Source organism: Dendropsophus ebraccatus, chromosome 1 (genome assembly GCF_027789765.1).
Source record: "Dendropsophus ebraccatus isolate aDenEbr1 chromosome 1, aDenEbr1.pat, whole genome shotgun sequence".
Classification (NCBI taxonomy): domain Eukaryota; kingdom Metazoa; phylum Chordata; class Amphibia; order Anura; family Hylidae; genus Dendropsophus; species Dendropsophus ebraccatus.
The window spans coordinates 140444366-140466576 of record NC_091454.1 but is presented as its reverse complement, the minus strand read 5'-3'; the positions used below and the strand labels follow the sequence as shown (position 1 = coordinate 140466576).

The 22211-nt window shown below is 42.0% G+C and overlaps 1 protein-coding gene across 1 annotated transcript in view; it reads left to right on the top strand.

Moving 5' to 3' along the window:
* The window catches only part of ETFA (electron transfer flavoprotein subunit alpha), a 37473-nt gene extending 15637 nt beyond the window's left edge, over positions 1-21836 (top strand). The window contains exons 6-12 of the mRNA XM_069956332.1: positions 3157-3267; positions 4747-4848; positions 5740-5808; positions 7133-7215; positions 16003-16068; positions 16701-16781; positions 21627-21836. Coding sequence (XP_069812433.1) covers positions 3157-3267; positions 4747-4848; positions 5740-5808; positions 7133-7215; positions 16003-16068; positions 16701-16781; positions 21627-21665 — 551 coding nt within the window. The 3' untranslated portion in view covers positions 21666-21836. The remainder of the gene's footprint in view (positions 1-3156; positions 3268-4746; positions 4849-5739; positions 5809-7132; positions 7216-16002; positions 16069-16700; positions 16782-21626) is intronic.
* The last annotated feature ends 375 nt before the right edge of the window (positions 21837-22211 follow it).

Here is a 22211-nt window from a genome sequence, read left to right as displayed (position 1 = left end):
TAGAGCGGTGGTCAGTAACCTAGACAATGAGTTGTCAACAATGGGAGGGAAAGAGCTGCATATTAGAAGAAGGAGGAGGTTGCTTAAAGCGACTCTGTACCCACAATCTGCCCCCTAAAACCGCTTGTATCGTCAGATAGCTGCTCTTAATCCAAGATCTGTCCTGGGGTCCGTTCAGCAGGTGATGCAGTTATTGTCCTAAAAAAGTAACTATTAAACTTGCAGCCCTGTATCAAATTGGAGTGGCCTAGGGTGTCAGTGCCCTCGGCCTGCACCGCCTCTCTGTCCCTCCTCCCCGCCCTCCTCATCATTAGGAATGCCCCAGGGAGATTTCTCCTAATCATCACTTGTCTGAACACTGCACCTGTGGGGTTTTTTCATCCCTGCCCTCCAGGTTCCCGCCTTCGCCTCATTATATGCTTCGGCAGATTCCGCTGTGCACCCTTACAAGCACTTTACCTCATGTTGACAGTGGTAATATTTATTTTTCATGTTTGTATCTGCGTTCTTAAGCATTTTGATCAAAGAAGCATTAGCCGACTGCCCAGCCCGCTCTGCCCACTATGCATATTCTCGTATGCCCGTCTCGAATGAGAGCTATTTCGTTCATATGGACGGATACAAGTGAATATGCATAGTGGGTGGGCCGAGCGTGTGCTTAGGGCACTCACACACCCCTGACTCTGATTCATTCAGTCTCATATTCACACACCCCTGAGCTTGGTAAACGCCCACAGTGCTCCTAAGGCCGCGATTTGCATATCTGATCAAAACTAGAGATGAGCGAACCTGGAGCATGCTCGAGTCCATCCGAACCTGAACTTTCGGCATTTGATTAGCGGCGGCTGCTGAACTTGGATAAAGCCCTAAGGCTATGTGGAAATCATGGATATAGTCATTGACTGTATCCATGTTTTCCAGACAACCTTAGAGCTTTATCCAAGTTCAGCAGCCCCCGCTAATCAAATGCCGAACGTTCGGGTTCGGATCGACTCGAACCCGAACCCGGTTTGCTCATCTCTAATCAAAATGCTTAAGAACGCTGGCACACGTGGAAAAATGAATAATAACATTGCCAAGTAAAGAGATACTGGGGGATATCAGCAGGTTTATGTACACATACTTGCTGATAGTTCCCCTTTACTTTACAGCCAGTTTGGGAATTATATATTTGCTCCCCATCAGTTCCATGTTCACACATCTCTTAGTCTCAAGTCTCAAAGTTACACACCCCTGAGCCTGGTTTATACCCCCTCTGCCTTATTTTCATACACCCCAGAGCCTGATTCACACCCTTTCAGCCTCATTTATACCCTCTTAGCCCTAGCATTCACACCCCTTTTTAAAATAAGTAACCATGAGTGTTTAGTGGATCTGTCAAAATGTTTGGGTTCAGCATTGTTATTCCAACGCTCTGCATTAAAATCCCTGTGCTGCAGAAGTTGGATGCAGCCCTAGGGAGTTCTGGAAACGTGTAAGGCCAGTTTATTGTTCCGCCCAGTAAATATGACAGTAATTTATTGTTTAAAACCAGATTAAGACGACGTGATCATCAAATGTGACTTTTCACCAGTTAATCAGAGAATAAAAATAATGGCTTTCACTGTAATGAAATAAGTTGATTGGACATGCAGTGTTGTAATATTTTATTTTCTTATACTTATTTCTCTGTATCTGCAATGGTCATTGTGCTTTTTTGTTATATATTAACAGCACACTGAACCATGCCTGACAAGGCAGGAGTTAGGAAAGCTGTCCCAGGCTTGAGAGTATGTCAGGATACTTCTACAGCTGCTGACTATATATGCTTCTGTTCTTTAACAGCCCAATTGGAAGCTGAAGAAACTTAATCTTGAACTACTTCTGCTGTTCTTGTACAACCATCTCCCATGACTACACATATCGGCACATAACACGTTGCCCTTTATCCATATGATTTGCAAAATAGCATTTTCGTTCAAGAGGATATCCAGGACTAGCTGCATTTTTCCAGGAATGGGACCACTAGGCCTCAGTTTGCATGTATCGTAGTATTACAGCTCAGTTCCATTAAAGTGGATAGAGCCTAGTTGTAATACCACACAGACCCTGAGGACAAGAGTGGCAGTGTTTTTGGAAAGAAAGCAGCTATGTTTTGCTAACCCTGGATAACCTCTTTAAGAGCTGTACAATATAAGGTGGGATTTTCTATTATTAGACTAGTTACCAGCTTACCATATGATGGGAACTGTTATGTACTACTGCTTAGTTGTGGCCAGTAATTTTATGCTTGGGAAAAGAAATAGTTATTGAATTCACCCCATCTGTACATCTCCATCACCAAGTAATATCAAGTGCTCTCTCCCCCACATGTCCTGTTAAATATTAATCTATCCTGCTGTTCGGAGAGCTCGTCGCAACAACATACAATCCGTGTCCTTGGGATGAGAAATCTCCGAGGGAGGACACAACACAGTATCCAGCTCCACCAACACGCTCCCTGGTGTAAAGCTCTGGCCTGCCTGGTGCAGCTGTCACACAAATGGCAGCAGTCTTGTTCCATGGTGGTAAAGAGCTGCAGTTCTGTGTTCTGTAAACTATTAAAATGTAGGTAAAAGTTGTTGCCTTTGCTGTGATATATTTCTTTTGTGGCAAGTGTGTATCCTCTATGGCCCCAAGGCAGAAACATGGCAGCTGGCTTACCATTCCCTAAAAGACCTAAATGCTTGGAAACCTGAAGCTTCCCCTTGACAGCTTTCCAAATGGCTCTCATTCTTCAGGGAATGAGCAGATGCAGTTGCACAGCTTGTGCCATGAACATGGATGTTGTACAATTTAGTTGCTTCTGTGTTTGGTGAAGATGCCACCAGTCCTTTTAGTAAGTTGGGGCTCTAACCATAATGTCCACCACCAGCTGTCGGCTTCTTCCCTGCCAGCTGCTGCTCTGAATATGTGGCTTTTATACAGTTTCCATGTGTGACTGTAAAGGCTGCCAGGTGGATAGAAAGAATACTCCTTGCAGTATGCATCAGGATGTTCACTTCTCCCTTATCCATTGATCTTGGAGAAATACTAAATGAAAGTAGGTATGGTGTGCATGTGATATTGCTATATTTTTCTGTTTGCTTCATATAATTTTATATAAACTAATATTGTGTCCTTTCCAACATTTTGCAGGAAATGCCTTGTGCACTGTGAAGTGTGATGAAACGGTGAAAGTGCTGACTGTCAGAGGGACATCTTTTGAAGCTGCTCAGAGCTCAGGTGGCAATGCAAGTGTTGATAAAAGTAAGTAAATCTGAATCAATAGTTTAGTCACTTTGGCCCGGATTTATTAATTTCTGTAATTTTCCCACAGTAACCAATCACAGCTCAGGTTTCATATCTTAATGAGCTTTGGTGAAATGAAAGCTGAGCTGTGATTGGTTGCTATGGACAAATTTCACCAGATTTCCCCTCTAGGTCTGTATTCACAGAATTCAGACCTAGAGAAAGAACAATGTCAGGATGTTGGTATGTAATTTGATCAAGCCATGTTGCCTCATGTGCTGCGTGCAGGTCTTCTGGCACACGAGTCCCTACTCTAAAACAACACTGTGCCGCTCAGTGACTGCCAAACCTGCAAAGCAAGTGCCAAACAGGGGATTGGGAGGGCCACAGAATGGCCCTGCAACCCCACTGTCACAGGACAAAACCCCTTGGGCCTCCCCACCCCCCACAGGCGCTGCTGGTGAAGAAGGCAGCCGCCAAGCAACACAAGTGTGCCACCCCCCACAGGAGCCGCTGGTGAAGAAGGCAAACGCCAAGCAACACAAGTGTGAACAAGGTAGTACTACTCGCCAATTCACCAGCAGGTAGAATGGGAGAAAGAGAAGGTACTTACCATATGCGCACAGGTGCTTCCTGATGATTGGGGTCAGAAAGGGGAGAACATATAAAATACAGACCTAGAGAAAGAGGAGTGGCTGCACCTCACACTCATGGTTTACACTAATGCCTCTCTGCTATATTTAAAAACCAACGCCAGAATGTTGGTATATAATCTTCTTTAACCATATTGCCTCGTGTACCGCGTGCAGGTCTTCTGGTACACGAGTCCCTATTCTAAAACAACACTGTGCCGTCAGCAACCTCCAACCCCGCAAAGCAAGTGCCAAAGATGGACATGGACTCACAGGTCCATGACTAAAAATAGTCTTTAAAGCGAATGTACCATTGTAATGTGACATGGCTCAATTGATTCTAATGGAGCTGCGTCACAAAGGGGAGGGGATATTGTCAAACTGGGGGGAGGGTCGTGCCTGCCCTCAGCACTCCCAGCTGTGCCAGTGCACTAGAAAAGAAAGGTGCAGAACTTGGGAATCGGTTAAAAAAAAACCAAAAAAAAAAACTGCCTCCGGGATCCCCACGCCAGCGCTAATTGCCTAACGTGTAAAAAAAAAAAAAAATGATGTACCTAATGGTACACTTGCTTTAACATCGCTGTATATTTGTAAAGTGCACCTGTCAATCACATGACCAGGATTTTTTTGTTGATTCAGGAAAATTGCAAGTTTTCAATCTATTTTAGTATGCCATTTTATGTGACCACAGTGCTCCTGTACCGATGATGATGATGTGACATTTTTAAATTAAATATAGCACACACGGTATAGTGTTGTCACAGTTTTCCTTCAATAAACATTATTGTAAACTATTTGATTGCAAGTAAACCCTAACCAACATATGCCATAAAAAATATCTGAAATTATGTTTTTGCTGTTCTAGTAACTCCTCCCGCAGCAGTTGGAAAATCTGAGTGGTTACAGCAGAGCTTGACTAAAAGTGATCGTCCAGAACTGACCAGTGCAAAGGTCGTTGTTTCTGGAGGTAAGTTTGCAGAAGATGCTGGGACATACAGTATATAAAATTTTCCTTTCTGTCCTTTAAGTAAAACTTATGCAATTTTTTATTTAGTCTGTTTCAAAACATCTTACCCAATATTGTTTTAGACATACCGATATATAAAGACTTCACGGAGACCCTAATATGTAGAATGGTGCCGCTCTGTCCACTATTCATTCTCTATGGAGCCGCCGGAGAAAGCCGAGTACAGCACTCTGCTCTCTCTGGCTCCATAGGAATGAATAGAGCTGTGGATCATGCGCCTCACCCACGGCTGTATTTAAACAAAGGAGCCAGGGGCCGTTCTGGAGATTGACCTCTGTACCCCTGCAATTTCTTATTTGTCCCACAGTTTAAGGTAGGCAAACTCTTTAAGTCATCTAGCCAGAACACAAGGATGGAGTTAGGAGGAGGGAATGGTATGGGGGTATTGCTGCATGGTTTTACATACAGAAGTCCAACATTAGAATGTTTAAGATAGTTTGAAATAAACTTGATACAACTTGGTAAACCCCAGTAAGGCAACAAACAAATTAAAAGGCTTGTAGGGGGTGTGGTTTCCTTCTGCGCCCCGATTACCATAATTTATGACTGCAAACTGGTGGAAATCTTGTCTACACCAGCTCAGAATACGTGCCGCTCAATAAACTCAGCATTGGACACATGGCCGGGGATCTAGTTACGACCAGTGTACATATGTACTGGTCTTAATAAATCCCCCCCCCTCCCCCCACTCTGCCAACATCACTTTTAGTCTTTGAGATGTTACTGTGAATATGGGGTTATTGAATTATAATAAACATGACTGGCTTATATTTAGCATTTTTTGCTTTTGTAATACTATTTGAATTCTATGCTTACTCTGTTTAATTCAAGGTCGAGGGCTGAAGAGTGGAGAGAACTTTAAGTTGCTCTATGATCTGGCAGATCAGCTGCATGCTGCAGGTAAGGCCTGGATCATATATAATATTAGTATATATTATGTATAGACTTATCTGCCATGTATATACTGTGTGTATATATGTATGAAATAGTTTAGATTTTGCAACATCTGACAATGAGGTAAATAACATAAATTATCTCATTACAATGGTACCTAAACACCCCCCACCCCACTTGTAAAAAAGATCACAAATGTTTTATACTGGCATCATATCTGTTAAACAATTTCATTACGCTTCAAGGGGGGGATTTATCAAACATGGTGTAAAGTAGAATTGACTCAGTTGCCCCTAGAAACCAATCAGATTCCACCTTTCATTAATCACAGATTCTTTAGAAAAAGAAAGGTGGAATCTTTTTCTCACCAGTGTGTATATAAGAATATGCCTGGAAAAGGGAATGACAGTAGGTAAATGGTGGGGATTATTAAAGTTCAGCCTTCTCTGCAGTATTATGCAAAATGTATCTGGGCTTTCCCTATGTATCATAGTTTGTAAGGCTAAAAAACAGACATGCCCATGAATAGCATTTAATCCTGTAGTGATGATCCAGAGGAATGCAAAAACCCCACGAGGTAGAAGCCAGTTTTCCTCATTTTAGGGAAACTAGCCTGTAATGGTATTACTCTCCAGGAAAACATCCAGGCCTATTTGTAACTCTCATTGAGTTCACCATGAGCACTTCCTCTGGCAGAGAGTTCCATAATCTCACTGTTCTAACAGTAAAGAAACCATTTTTGTGCTTGGGTATAACTTTTTATACGTAGTTTTTCAGCTACCCCTTCAGCCATTTTTTTAAAAAACTGAATAACCCTTATTGTGGTAATGTTTCTGGGTTCTGTTGCACATCCATACCATTTGTTGTTCTGGTTTCCCAACTTTGAACTCTCTCCAGCTCCACTATATGTTTCTTGTACACTGGGTACCCAAACGTGTACACCATTCTAACATTGGTAAAAGTAATTCTTTGTCATGTACATCTATGCCCCCATTTGATGCACCCCATAGTCTTACTTACCTTGACAGCAGCTGCCGGACACTGGTTGGTATAGCTACATTTATTGTCAACTAAAACTCCTAAACCCTTTTCCATATCAGTTGTACCCAGTGTTTTCCTATTTAGTACGTAGATAGACTCATTTCTGGTATGGTAGCATAGATTTTACATCAGATAGCAGGGCAAAGTTCAGACATTAATGGCATATCTAATCAATGTGCCATAAATCTCTATAGAAAGCAAAAGCCCTTTTAAGTGTATTTCTTCCTATTTTGTCAGTAATACATATTCTTTTTAGAAGTACTTCTAATAATGTTCTTGTCCTGTACAGTGGGCGCCTCTCGGGCAGCTGTAGATGCTGGTTTTGTGCCCAATGACATGCAGGTTGGACAGACTGGAAAAATAGTTGCACCTGTAAGTATGCTACAATAATTTATAGAAACTGCATGCGCCAATGTTCTACCTCCTTTCATTAGGAATGATCTGTGGCCTTTTCAAAGAAATGTCAGCTATTACGACCCCTCTAGATCTACCGCTCCAGTGATGCATTTCTGCCGTTTTCCCCCTAATCCCTCCCTTTTTGTTCGCTAGCTATCAGTGTTAGTTTCATTATCCTATATGTGAATTAGAGCCTAGACTGTCGACTGCACAGTCATCACCGCTCAGTTCGCAATGGAGACTGTCAAGTGGGCAGTTCTCTACATGGGCTTATATTTGTGCCCTGTTATAAGCAGCGTTGAAGGGGTTATCCAGAGCACCAGTACATTAAGGTATAAAGCACAAAGCGATGCACCTGATGGTACATTCTCTTTAAGAATGTAATGTTTCTCTCCTAATGACATTCAAGTCGCCCCCATTGCCATTTTTCAAACTAAAGATATATAAACAGAAGAATTTAAACAGACGCAATGGGGAAAATCTATCAAACATGGTGTAAAGCGAAACTGGCTCAGTTGCCCCCAGCAACCAATCAGATTCCATCCTTCTTTCAGTCTGTGAGGAATAAAAAGTGTAATCTGATTGGTTGCTAGGGGCAACTGAGCCAGTTTCACCTTACACCATGTTTTATAAATAAATAAAAAAAAAAAAAATCTGAGCTAAGTATTTATTCTGCACAATGAATATCTTTAACCCTTAGGCGACTTTGGACATACCCGTATGTCCAGGGTCGCCTCCCCGCGCCACGGCCGCCAGATGCCGCTTGTAGCCCGGGACCGCGGGTATTAGCGGGCACAGTCCGATCGCTGTGCCCGCTAATCCAGTAATCGGATGCAGCTGTCAAAGTTGACAGCTGCATCCGTTTACCGAATGCAGCCGTTCCCTGGTGTCTGGAGGAGCGATCCACACATCCTACCCCTTCCGGGGGGTTAATGGCGATGATACTGGCTCGGTACTCGATTGCTTCCAGCTGCAGCAGCCGGAAGCAATCAATGTGCCTATCTCATGGATCTGTGCTGCATATCTGTGCAGCACAGATCTCTATGAGAGATCAGTGCACTTATACTAGAAGTCCCCCAGGGGGGCTTCTAGTATAAGTGTAAAAGTACAAACAAAAGTGTTATTATAAGTAAAAAGCCCCCTCCCCTAATAAACGTCAGAATCGCCCCCCTTTTCCCATGTTATAAATAAAAATAAATAAATAAACAAACATGTTTGGTATCGCCATGTGCGTAATTGCCCGAACTATTAATTTATCCCATTCCCGATCTTGCACGGTAAATGGCGTAAGCGCCAAAAAATCCCAAAGTGCAAAATTGCGCATTTTTGGTCGCATCAAATCCAAAAATTTTTTAATAAAAAGCGATCAAAAAGTCGCATATGCGCAATCAAGGTACTGATAGAAAGAAGACATCATGGCGCAAACAATGACACCTGACACAGCCCCATAGACCAAAGGATAAAAGCGCTATAAGCCTGGGAATGGAGCGATTTTAAGGAACATATTTATGTTAACAATGGTTTGAATTTTTTACAGGCCATCAGATACAATGAAAGTTATACATATTACATATCGTCGTAATCGTAACAACTTGAGGAACATATATAACAAGTCAGTTTTACGCAGCGAACTGCGTAAAAACGAAAAAAAAAAACAAATAAAAGAAATGCGTTTTTTTTTCAATTTCACCACACTTTGAATTTTCTTTTGGTTTCACAGTGTAATTTATGAAAAAATTCAGGCTGTCATTGCAAAGTACAATTAGTGGCGCAAAAAATAAGGGCTCATGTGGGTCACTAGGTGGAAAAATGAAAGTGCTATGGCCTTTTAAGCACAAGGAGGAAAAAACGAAAACGCAAAAATTCGAATTGGCCGGGTCCTCTAAGGGTTAATGAAATATAATGCCCAATGCCACAACTGCTAATTTCTGGTCACATCATATTACATAAAATTAAATAAGTAAAACCGTGCTATACACATTAAATTTAAAAGTTACATGGGTCAGAATATAGCAATTCAAAGCATTTTTAGTGAAATCTTAACAAATTATAGAATATACAATAAATTTATAATTGCTGCAAACGTACTGACCTGCAGAATAGAGAGAACAGGTAAGTATTACTGCAGTGTGAATGGCGCAAAAAACACAACCCCTTCAAAATGTGCAAACCTACATTTGTTTTATTTGTTTCACAATACATTTTAGGGTAAAATAGAAGGTGTCTTTTAAAAAAAAAAATACAATTGGTCCCGCAGAGAACAAGCTTGTGGGTCTGTATGTTGAAAAATCAGTATTATGGGTACTAGAGGAGTTGCAAACCTACCAAAACTTGCTGACAGAGGAAGTAGTTAAAAGTTGTAAAATACACTAAATTTGCATTTCCAGGGAAATACATAGTGCTTGAAAAGAGCACCCCTTTACCAGTGACTTCCTTTTAACTTTAATCCTGGGTGCCGTACCTTTAAGAGCGACTTGGGTCCCATCCCTTTAAGAGCGACATGGGTCGCTTTAAGAGCGACGTGGGTCCCTTTAGGAGCGACCTGGGTCGCTTTAAGAGCGACGTGGGTCCCTCTTAAAGGGACCCGGGTCGCTCTTAAAGGGACCCGGGTCGCTCTTAAAGGGACCCGGGTCCAATACCATTTGGAGTGACTTGGGTCCCGTTTAAGAGCAATATGGGTCCCTTTAAGAGCGACCTGTGTACCTTTAAGAACGACCTGGGTACTTATAATGGTAAAGATCATTGCTTGGTTACCGTGACAATCTTACTCATGTCAGTGAGACAAAATCATTAAGGACCTTCCATATATTACATCTTCTATTGGCCAATAGTGGACATGTGACTGTGGATGGAGTGATACACTGCCAGACAAGACCTTAGAGTTCCTATTGGCTGCTATATCTCAGCTATTTGCATATGTGCTGTGATTGGCTGTTAGCGGTTAGAGTGTGGCCATTATTTGCAATGGGCCATTATTTTCTATGGGAAATTTGGGGTCATTAGTGTCAAAGTTTTTATTGAGGAAGATTTAATGCATACAATAAACAGGATGAAGGCAAAATCGCCCCACGCAGGGGGGGGGGGGGGATAAAGTACATTGGATACCTCCTCCAGGTTTGGAAGAAGAAAACATAAGATCAAGTAAGAGGAAACATAAAACAAACAAACAGATATACAGTATTAGCATACAAGGTCGTTCAAGTGCCTGCAGGATTTAAACATGAAGGGTAATAGAGTCCCTTGGGGGGGGGGGGGGAGTGGAGGGTTCAGCTCATGCATAGATATGGAGGAATCCATCGCTAGGAAGCCAGACGGAGCATTGAAAGTAGGGATGGGGTGGTTGCGTAGTCTAACCATGGTTGCCAGACTGCGGTGTATCGTTCGAGTGTGTCAGTACGGGTGGCTTCAATTTTTTCATAGAGCATGATTACATTCACCCTGTCAACAACTGCCTGGACTGACAGTGTGGGAGATCTCCATTTGGCCGCTATGTGGATTCTGGCAGCCATAAGGACGTGTTGGAGTAGTTTATGTTGTTTGAAATTAGTGGAGGGAAATTTGTCTCCTAGTAGGAGTGCTGATGGCCTTTTAGGGAGGGCTTTGTGAAGCAGGGAGGAGAGAATTACCAATATAGAATCCCAAAAGTTAGAGACCACAGGGCAGGTCCACCAAGTATGCAGTGTATTGCCAGTATCTGAGCAGCCACGGAAACCGGTCGGTGGCACATGGGGATAGAATTTATGAAGGAGGCTGGGCACATAATGGACCCTATGTAGCACCTTAATCGAGGATTCCATAAGGGACACTTGTCGGCTTCCTTTAGTGATCCGTTCACAGCAATGATGCCATCGCTCTGGGGATAGTGTAAAAGCAAGGTCAGTTTCCCATTTGATCATGAAAGGTAATTTGGTCTGTGGGGGGGAGGGGAGTTGAATGTGGAATACAGATCTGAGATTATCCCCTTCCCGGTTGGGTCAGAACGGCAAATGTGTTCAAATGATGAGAAGGAGATGCTAGTGTTGCCTTGCCACGGGAGGGATTCGAGAAAATGGTAAATTTGGCGTAGTCTAAACAGTTCTGAGGGCGGAACGAGGTGGTCTTGACGAAATCTGTCTAAAGGGACTAATATGGAGTGTTGCGTAAACTTCTTGAGGGTGGTCAGATGGTTTTCCGTCCACCACCGAAATTCTGAGGGGGAAAGGCCAGGGGGGAACATAGGATTGCGAAGTATTTCTAGTATTGGGGAGGGGTTTAATTGCAATTTGTACTGGAAGCGGAGGGTTCTCCAGAGAATCAGTGAATGGTGTGTTAATGGGGACTTGGCTTTCAGTTCTCGTGGGAGAAGACCGGTGGACCATAGTAAGCTATACAAGGAGTAGGGTTCCAAATATTTGGGGTCTTTAAACGTAAATTTCTTAAAAATGACAAATCTGATCGAAATGAAAAATAAATAGCACACCACACACTGCCGAGGGCTTCGAAACGCAGTTTGAACGGAGTCTGTGCGTAAAGCGGTTCGAGCTGTATTACGCGCAGAAAAATAGCTGGAAGAAGAAGAAATGGAAGAAGAATATGGATTACAAATATAGTGCTTTTCAAGCACTATAATAAATTACTAAACAAATATTGTTAACATGTCAGTTTTTACCACAAGGAAAAGGTGAAAGCTATAGAATTCATTTATTTTCTCTAATTGTACCCCACAAAAAACTTTTATTTGGTTTCTCATTACACTGTATGGTTAATTGATGCGTGCAAACTGGGTCTGGTGACATGATGTATATAAGTTATATCTTATGCTTCTGTTGGAAAAATTAGAGATATGTGTCTTAGAAGGTGAGAAGGAAAAAATGTAACTGCATGCTTAAGAGGTGAAAATGTGCTGTGTTTGGACCAATTTAGAACTTTGTTTTCTGCACCTGATCAGGATTAGGCTAGGTTCACATTGCGTTTTTGCAATGCGTTTTTTTCATGCGTTTTTTTTTTTTTTTTTTTTTTTTTACAAAAAAAAACTGATGCATTTGTGTGCATCCGTTTTTCCATTGACTTCCATTGTAAAAAAAAAGCGGGTCAAAACATACCACAAATGCACAAATGGGTTGAGAAGTGCCAGTGGTGGGGAACTGGTAGGAGGATACTGGGGAGCATGTAGATATAATTAATAACTGCTATACTAACGATGTCTGTGCAGCCCTTGCTGCACGATCGTTGAGCCGTGTAATAGGCTTGGTAGAAAATCAGGCCATGTAATACGGCCCTTACTGTTGTGGGACTGTGAAAATGATTGATGAAGTTCCGTGATAAGCCTCCAGCCTTTGGGCTCCTTCAGACTAATTTCTTGTATAAGCATATGTAAGAATAAATCTGCGCTTTTATAGTATTAACCTGGAGAATTTAGCATTTTATTTTTTTTCATAAATACTCGCCTTTTTCCAGTTATTGAGGGTGTAAAGCCTGTAACAGACAATAAGACGGTATGTTCTACCCATTAAGATCGTACTGTAAAAATCAAGCACTTGAGTGAAGCTCTACATGCCGCTGCCTTTGGTGCTTTCATGGTGTGGTGTCCTTTAAATGAAGTTATACTTAGACTGGTCTGTCAGTACTGGAGTTAATGAGACGGATTAAAGGGGGATCCAGAACATGCTGGCCAAATTGCTTTTATGTTTAACCCCTAGGGATCAGAACATCAACTGCTTTCAGCCAAATGCACTGACATATGAATATTTTACAGCAATTTAATGTTTTTCCAGCTGCCCCCAAGGACTTGCGAATCAATTTGCGAACGTTGTTCTCCTGCCGTTAAAGGCTGAGCTGGATAATTCAGGATGAAAGAGGCTGTCAGCCCAGAGCTTTTTAAGGGGCTTAATAAGAAAGTAGAAATCACTCCCACCCGATATCCAGCCTCCTCCTCTCACCTACTTAAACTTTAATGCTCTAAACAGGGCCTTGCTTCTTGCTCGCTCTATTTTATATAACTTCTAAAGACTTTATTGTACCTTGTGCTTTTGCTTTTTTCTAGTCACCTACAACAAAATATGATAAATCTCACTGCAAAGGGGGGGGGGAATGTAAGATGATTTATTGAGGATAGGTATGCTATAAGTAAGCATTGTTTCCATTATGTTGGATATGGTAAAATCCCTTTCAAGATCTCAAGCAACAGATAAACTTTCTTCACTTTTACTGTGTGGATGTCTTTTTATACAACCAAATAAAGTGGGAAAATATATCATAACTTGTGCAGTGGAACAGAGGAGCAGTTGCCTATAGCAGCCATTTTATTTTTCAGAGGCCTTTTTAATACTTTGGTTGCTATAGGAAACTGCTCTTCTCTTCCTCTGCACAAATCTCCCCCATAGCCATTACATTTTCAATATATAGGTGTTGCCTGTTGCTGGGACCCTGGCTGGCGATGGCAAGGAAATGTTTCTTCTACAGAGCGGGAAATGTCAGCTGATCAGGCTTGGTGCTCAGACAGAGAAGTGCAAGATTTTTTAAGTAGGAGAAAACAAAATTACCTAGAATTCTTGAATCTGTTTAACCTCTTCACTGCTGTGTTTGTTTTTTAACTTGTTTTTTTTCTCTCCTTGCTCTGTTCATAAGGAGAATGTTGTTTTCCCACTGACTTGTATGAGGACATATATTTTTTTTAATGTCATTCTTCATTTTAGTGTTTTGTGAGACAAACTAATACTAGTAGGGTGGAATAAGGAAGAAAAATACAATTTTATGGGGTATTGGTGTATATGGCTTGCCGTTTTCATGGTAATCTTGTCTTTGTTTTGTACTTTTTGGGGTTTGTGCCATCTTGACTAGTAAAAATATTGAACTCTGTGTTTAAATCGGATCTGTCGAGCACTGTGTATTTCCATCATTTTAAAATATCCAGCATACTCTTGTTTTTGCTATTCTGCACTTGTGAGAGCCACAGAGATGCCAACAGAGAGACCAAACCCAAATGTATGCATTAAAGATTTGTCACAGGTTAATCCTGACTGCAGGAAAGGGGGGGTATGAACCAAGCACTGTGTTCACACACATTGCAGTATTGCAGTGTTTTCACCAAAATGAATGCAATACTGGAATGTGTGAACCCAGCCTAAATATGTAAAAAGATTAAATACAGTTTGGGAGGGGAAGTGTTTTTAATAAGAAACTCAACACAAGAACATAGAAGAAAGATCACAGGCAACATGAAAAATAATAATTTACTGCAGTAAATTAGATGTAGTAGATTAAATTAGTAGATGCTTTGAACAAACTTCCAGCAGATGTGGTTAGTAAATCCACAATTAAGGGCCCTATGTCAGAGGCCAATCTGGAGGAGCACGCAAGCGCTTCACATTCTGGTGCTATTACACACGCTGACAGGGAGCGGATAAGAGTGCGGGGGGTTGGTTGGGGGCACTGTCTGCTCCCCAGATCTTGGTATTGTCCAGGGAGCACAAAGGAGATAGCGGTAGTCTGCTGCCGCCACTCCTATTACACAGAGCAGCAGACTGTTGTCATGATTGTACTTTTTTCAACATGTTGAAAAACAAGGATCAGCTGTAGAGATGAGCGAACCTCGAGCATGCTCGAGTCGATCCGAACCCGAACTTTCGGCATTTGATTAGCGGGGACTGCTGAACTTGGATAAAGCCCTAGTGGCCCTATTCCACCGGACGATTATCGTTTGCATAATTGTTAACAATTAACGATCTCAAACGACCGCTATTGCGAAAGACCTGAAAACGTTCACTCATTTCCATGGAACAATAATCGTTACTTATGATCGTAATTGCGATCATTGTTCTTCGCCATTTATTCACTATTGCGTTCGTATCTATTGCAAACGACAGAACAATGTCTTATTCAATGCGAACGATTTGCGAACGAGCAACGATAAAAATAGGTCCAGGTCTTATAAAGCGATCAATGATTTCTCGTTCGGTCGTTAATTGTTAACTACATTTCAATTGAACGATTATCATTTAGATTCGAACGATTTAACAATAATCTGAACGATAATCGTCCGGTGGAATAGGGCCCTAAGGCTATGTGGAAAACATGGATATAGTCCTTGGCTGTATCCATGTTTTCCAGACCACCTTAGAGCTTTATCCAAGTTCAGCAGCCCCAGCTAATCAAATACCGAACGTTCGGGTTCGGATCGACTCGAACCCGAACCCAGTTCGCTCATCTCTAATCAGCTGACATCTTGCATGTTTGCTTACTGTTGGCTTTTAACACTAGCTGTTTCACGAAGTGATTATTCGCCAAATACGGCGAATAATCGCTTGGTGTATTAAGCGATCTAGGGGAGCAAGTGAGCACCAACCTGTCAGATTAGCGCTCGCTTGCTCCTCATTCCCTGCTTGCTGCTGGCGCCATTACATGGACAGGGCGCTGCGGGGGGAGTATTGTAACAAATGTTCATTGGCGCCAGCTGGAGTATATACCACCATAACACCATCAGGGTATTGAGACACAGAAAATCCAAAGCAAAAAAGAATCCTCTGCGCAAAACAATTATGTATTCACAGGTTTACTGATCTATTGGCAATGCATTTCGTGACATCTAATGTTCCTTCATCAAACCACAAAGTATATACCATAAGGTGGCCTAGATGGCCCAGGTGTGTGTGTGTGTGTGTGTGTGTGTTTTGTTTAGTTTTTCCCTTCCTGACAATCTTGCATTTCTGTGACTGATGGGAACTGTGATATGTCTTATTTGTAGTGTATTGTCATTTGCAGTCAATTGGTTCTTTGTGTTTGCAGGAACTGTATATTGCTGTTGGGATCTCTGGAGCCATCCAGCACTTGGCTGGAATGAAGGACAGTAAGGTAAATGTGAATTTATGATACATCACGTGGTGCTGTGGTATTGTACAGTATTTGAGATTTCTTGGGGGCTAAATCAAATGTTGTATTTTAAGCACAGCCATGACCTCTGTTTTACCAATTTTCAAAACCTAGTTAGGCCACTTTCTCACATGTGGAAGAACGCATGAAGCTAAAACCACCACATTTTTTCTTCACTTATAGCGGCGCAGTGTTGCCAGGGTTATCATCATGCAGCTACTGGTGACAGCAGAGGAATTCTGCTAAATGTTGACTCTTCGGTGCAACCTTTACTATTGTAAATAAGTTTGGAGAAGTAAAGCATTGTATAATTTCTCTCCGCTATGTAAAATGACAGGTCTTGCTGCTGTCCACTAAGGGACCCTTGGTCAAATGTTAAGTAAATAAAGGAATGTGAAATCCCATTGGGTAACACTGAGCCTTTTCTTATTGTAGGGCAGTATGATGGCTCAGTGGTTAGCACTGTTCACAATCTCTATATAGAAATGTGCTGTAATGGTGAACATTTATAAAGTAAAGCTTATCACTTGTTGAACTTTATAAATAAACCTTTTTTTTTCTTCAGTTGGCTGCACTGTTACATTGCGCCATTATCTCTGTGTTTCTGATTTCAGACCATTGTTGCCATAAACAAAGATCCAGAGGCTCCCATATTCCAGGTCTCCGATTATGGCTTGGTGGCTGATTTATTTAAGGTATTTGTTTGTGTAGATATAAACTCTTTTATGTTTTATGTTTTTTTTTTCTATCTATTGTCTTGTCTGTATGATTTTCCTAAATATTAAATCTCTTGTTAGAGTAATTGTATTTATTTTACACTGACCAAATACAAAAAAAGAACAGGTGCAGTACTATCTATTCATATCGTCTCATCATTTCCATTTAAAGTGACACTGTCACCCCCTTTGGGCATTCTGACTTCTCTACACAGGTGTAAAGGGTAAATTTAGCGTATTTCATATCATACGTCATGGTGTTCGTTCAAGTAAAAAGTGTCTTTTGTCAACTGCAGATTGTATTAAGTGGGCGCGGCCTCACGGCATTATCGCCACTTAGCCCCACCCACAACAGCACCGTTGCCCCCCCCCCTCGCCAGCCATTGGAACAGCCTGGCCGAAAGGTGTAGACCCACCCCCTTTACGTCGGCCAACTAATGGGCATCAAGGAGGTGGGGCCAACTGTGCCGTTGTGGGCGGGGCTAAGTGGCGCTAATGCCGCGAGGCCACGCCCACTTAATACAGTCTGCAGTTGATAAAAGGACACTTTTTACTTGAACGAACACCATGACGTATGATATGAAATAAGGTATGAAAAATGCTAAATTTACCCTTTACACCTGTGTAGAGATGTCAGAATGCACAAAGGGGGTGACAGTGTCACTTTAAGGTCACTTATTTCAGCCCAATGGGGTGGCTACTAAATTTTTTTCCTTTTCATGCACAATTGTCCATCCATTCCATATTTATAAGTAGCTGGTTTGGTCCAGCTACAAAGACACCATTTTAAATAATAAACCCTTTGCATTGCTTGTCAACAGGAAAAACATTAACTCGTTGAATAGTACAGAATACCACCTCCCCCCCCCCCCCCAATCTTGGGCGCCTGTTAGGGGGAATATGCCCTGTGTATCTAGATCTTTAGTACAAGTGAAATTCCATAACATTCAGTGAATAATTTAGCAGTTCTGTGCGTCTGTAGGGATCCCAGCAATCAGACCTACATCAATTGGTAGATTATTGCATATGCTAATGATATATCATTATGATGGGAAAACCACTTTAAAGGGTTTATCCAGTGCTAAAAAAAACATGGCCACTTTATTTCAGAGACAACACGACTGTTGAACTGTTGACTCCAGTTCAGGTGCGATTTGCAATTAAGCTCCATTCACGTCAATGGAACTGAGCAGCAAAACTCCGCCCAAGCTGGAGACAAGAGTGGGACGGTCTCTGGAAGAAAGTCTCTGTTTTTGTAGCACTAAATAACCCCTTTAAGGCCATTTACACATGGTCAATTCCCCATAGACTTCAATAGATCACACTAATAAATTTATAATATAGCTGTATTTTCCTCAAAATGACTGCTGTATTTTTCTTTTATTTTACTGTGGGTAATGTACTGAAAAGTAGTAATTAAAAAGTGTTAAAACATATTTACCCTTGTTTATCGCTTATTCTATACACATACTGGTTGTATTAACATCAGTCAACAATGTCTGACTTGCCTAATGACATTGACTCCAGGTTCATTCACCGTCTGCCTTATTTGCCTTTCTGTGATCTACAGGGGAAAGCAGGTGGCAGTGCCAGTGCTTAATGCTGCTCCTGAACTGTCGCCTGCTGGCAAGATCCAAGCCACAGTCACTTAAAGTGTACAACATGTAGACTATTTCCTCAATAAATTTTGTAGGAGCACATTAATTCCACGTGATGGAAACATAGATATTGTAAATAATTGAAGATTTGTTTTCATCAGAAGCTTTTCATTGAGGACTACACTCCTTCACATTAACACATTTGGCTAAAGCACAGGTTAACCTATACAACCAGTTGGCATTTATCAGTGTGGGTGACATGTTTTCTTTGTACAATCAAACTTGGAGTGACAGATTTAATAAAAGGGGGAAAAAAAACCCGATATACTCTGTGTGTGTGTGTGTGTATATGTATGTGTGTGTGTGTGTATATATATATATATATATATATATATATATATATATATATATATATATATATATATATATATATATATATACACACACACACACACACACACACACACACACACACACACACACACACACACACACACACACACACACACACACACACGTACCTTGGTTTAAGAGCGTTTTGCAAGAAGAGCTCACCGTTTTTCAAAATAGTAACTTGGTTTAAGAGCATTGCTTTGGTTTAAGAGCTCCCTGTACTAGGTAAACAGATTGCTGAACTCAGGGAGACCAGCCAAACGACAACACTGCCGGCTGCTAGTGAAAGCGCTCAAAGCAGTGAAGTCCTAGGTGCATTGCCCCCTGGAAAACATGAATATGCAAAAGAAGAGCCCGTGGAGCCTCATTGAAGAGTCTTAAAACACAGGACTAGCCAGATATCCCTCCGGGAAGGACCCAGCCAAGGGGCAGTTCCTGTTACGAAAACCACCAAAACCACCATATTAAGTGGCCCTATAAGTCAGTGTAATGACAAGGGATAAACCAAGGCTAGGTAACCATCCACATACAGCTGTTTCGGGGTGTTGCCTCTCATCAGTGTGGAGCAGGATTCTGGCTAGGTGGGAGCAATGCCTAGTAGAGCCATAAGAGAAAAAGATTGCTGAACTCAGGGAGACCAGCCAAACGACAACACCACCGGCTGCTAGTGAAAGCGCTCAATGCAGTGAAGTCCTAGGTGCATTGCCCCCCCTTGGAAACATGAATATGCAAAGCCTATTTGAAGAGTCTCAAAACACAGGACTAGCCAGATATCCCCCCGGGAAGGACCCAGCCAAGGGGCAGCTCCTGTTAGGAAACCACCCTGTACTAGGTGGGAGGGTGAGTGGGGGAGGGGCATGGTCTGCATAGCAGGGTCTACAGCACTGTACTCTGACCCAGGAAGTCTCCCTCACCTTCCAAATCACAGCAGATCTACTTCAGGCTGGGGCTTACATCAGGGGACAGGACAGTGGAGGTAATACCTTCATAACTGTAACCCCTCTCTCCCCAGACAGAGTGCTTCATTTATGTGCCCACATGTGCCCTGCTTATTCCATCATGCTCCCTGCAGTCTCTGTCATCCCTTGGGTTCCCATCCTCTCCATTCCTGCTATAATGTGCCTGCACTTACTTTCAGCTATACCTCACTGCTGCTATAATGTGCCTGCACTCAGCCATTCACACTGCTGTATAGAAAAGTTTGGCACTGTCCTCCTGCACAGCTCTGTGATTCTCACTTCCTGATTGGTCCATGCTGAGCACACATCCCTTCTCCATTGCTGTCATGTGACCACACAGCCCTCTGACAGCAGCCCTGCTTCTCTATTCTAGCCTATTGTACTAGGCTAGAATAGAGATAGAATAGGCCTATTGTACTTCTGCAGTTCCATCCTGTATCTACAAACTGCTGCTGTTTTTTCATGTTTATGCACTTACTATACATCATAGTCTACATACTGATTGCTGTACTGCACAGTAACTTATAATATCACATATTCAGCTGTTTCTCATTGTTTTTTCCATGTGTTCTACATGCTATTCAGGGGGAAAAATAATATAGAGAGAGATAGATATATTGTGCAGCTGGAGAGGCAGCCCTCAGTTGTTCAGATGTCTCCCTGTTTGGGTATAGCAGAGATCTATCATATGAGGTTGACAGGACAAAGGCACTTGAGACTGCCCTGATAACTCCTGGGTCAGGCAGAATAGATGGGATGACAGGTTTCCGTTTAAGGGTATATGCACACTGAGCAATTCTCGAGGAATTGAAGCAGAAAGTTTTCAGGCAGAATTCAAGCAGAATTTAAGCCCCCCCATTGACTTCTATAGGATTCCTCTAGCAGATCTACAGCAGAAAATTCTGCTCGGAAATTCTACAGTGTGAACAGAGCAGAAAACCCATTGAACACAATGGGACTTTGCTCTGTACATATTTTACAGGAGGAATTTCAAGCTGAAATTCCTCTTTAATTCCTCGCCTTTTCCTCAGTGTGCACATACCCTAAAGGGGTAGTCCCATCTGAACGAACATGTCAATCACCCCTGCAGAGCACACTGACAGGCAGAGAACTGTGACTAGGCATGGCCTGGACACCGCTCAGATGACGTTTATAGCTGTCCCTGTGCGCTGGATTAAACAGTCTTTTACCGTGATATACTATTAGGGTGAGTTCACACTACGGAATCCGCACGGATAAGTTCCGTCTGATTCTGTAGCTCGTACCTGCTCACGGCGGCGTGCATATCCGCCCGCGCCATAGACACCATTCTATGGCCAGGTGGATTACACTGTCCGCCGAAAGAATTGCCATGAATTCGCCCGCCCATAGAATTGAGTTTATGGGACGGGCGGAGATGTGCACCACTGTGAGCGGGTACGAGCGACTGAACTGAACAGAACTTATCCGCACGCATTCTGTAGTGTGAACCCACCAATACCGAGGAAGCAACCCCTGACATGGTAGAAGACCTTTCTACAAGATCCATGCAGCGTCCCTGGGAGCTTAATCAGCATAGATGTGCTGATTGGTACCCTTTAATTAAAGGAAAAGTCTGGCAATTTAGAGAAAAAAGTTGGCAGGGGGGATCTTAATAAACAAGGACTACTTACCTCTGTCCATGCCCACGTAGCGCTGATGTCATCGCAATTTTGGGGAATTGTCAGTTACTGTCAAGCAGGTAATATCAAGCCTATGCTTCCCTTCACCAATCTGAGGGTCTTTCAGGCCCGACAAACCTTGGACTGTCAGTGTATTTCTCTAGGGGGGTGGGTCCTACTTTACTAGAAACAATGCTTACTATCTATAACTGTGCTTATTTTTTTTTTTTATAGGCGGTACCAGAAATGACTGAAGTACTAAAGAAAAAATAAAGGCTGTCCAATGGAATAACTACTATTTCTAGGAAATTTCCATGTAATTAATTCTATAAGTAAACACAGACATGACAACACAGAACACTGTATAAAGTTTGTATACTTTTTTTTATTTGCAGTGTTTAAATGACTGTTACTACTTTATTAAACTTCAATGATAACATTTAAGCTTTGTGAGTAATGTATATGGTGTTGCTATGGGCACTATTACTTATCACAGATGGTCATTAGAATGAAAGGAGAAGTAAGTGGTCTGGCCATTATAGTAATAGGGCCAACAACTCCCATTATCCAAACGAAAAATATACTTCACAGATCACATGCTTAATTAGCACAGTTTTTAATAAAATGTATAGAGCCACTTGCGGCAGATTCTAGCTTTTCTGCAGCCTGATAAAAATCATAAAGGTTTGCATGCATACAATTTACAGTATAACAGTATCAGCTAAGTATTATAGACACAATGGGGGAATTGTGTGTCTTTTGCGTAGTAAGGGCCCTATTACATGGATCGATAATTGGCCGATTATCGTTTTGTTTGTG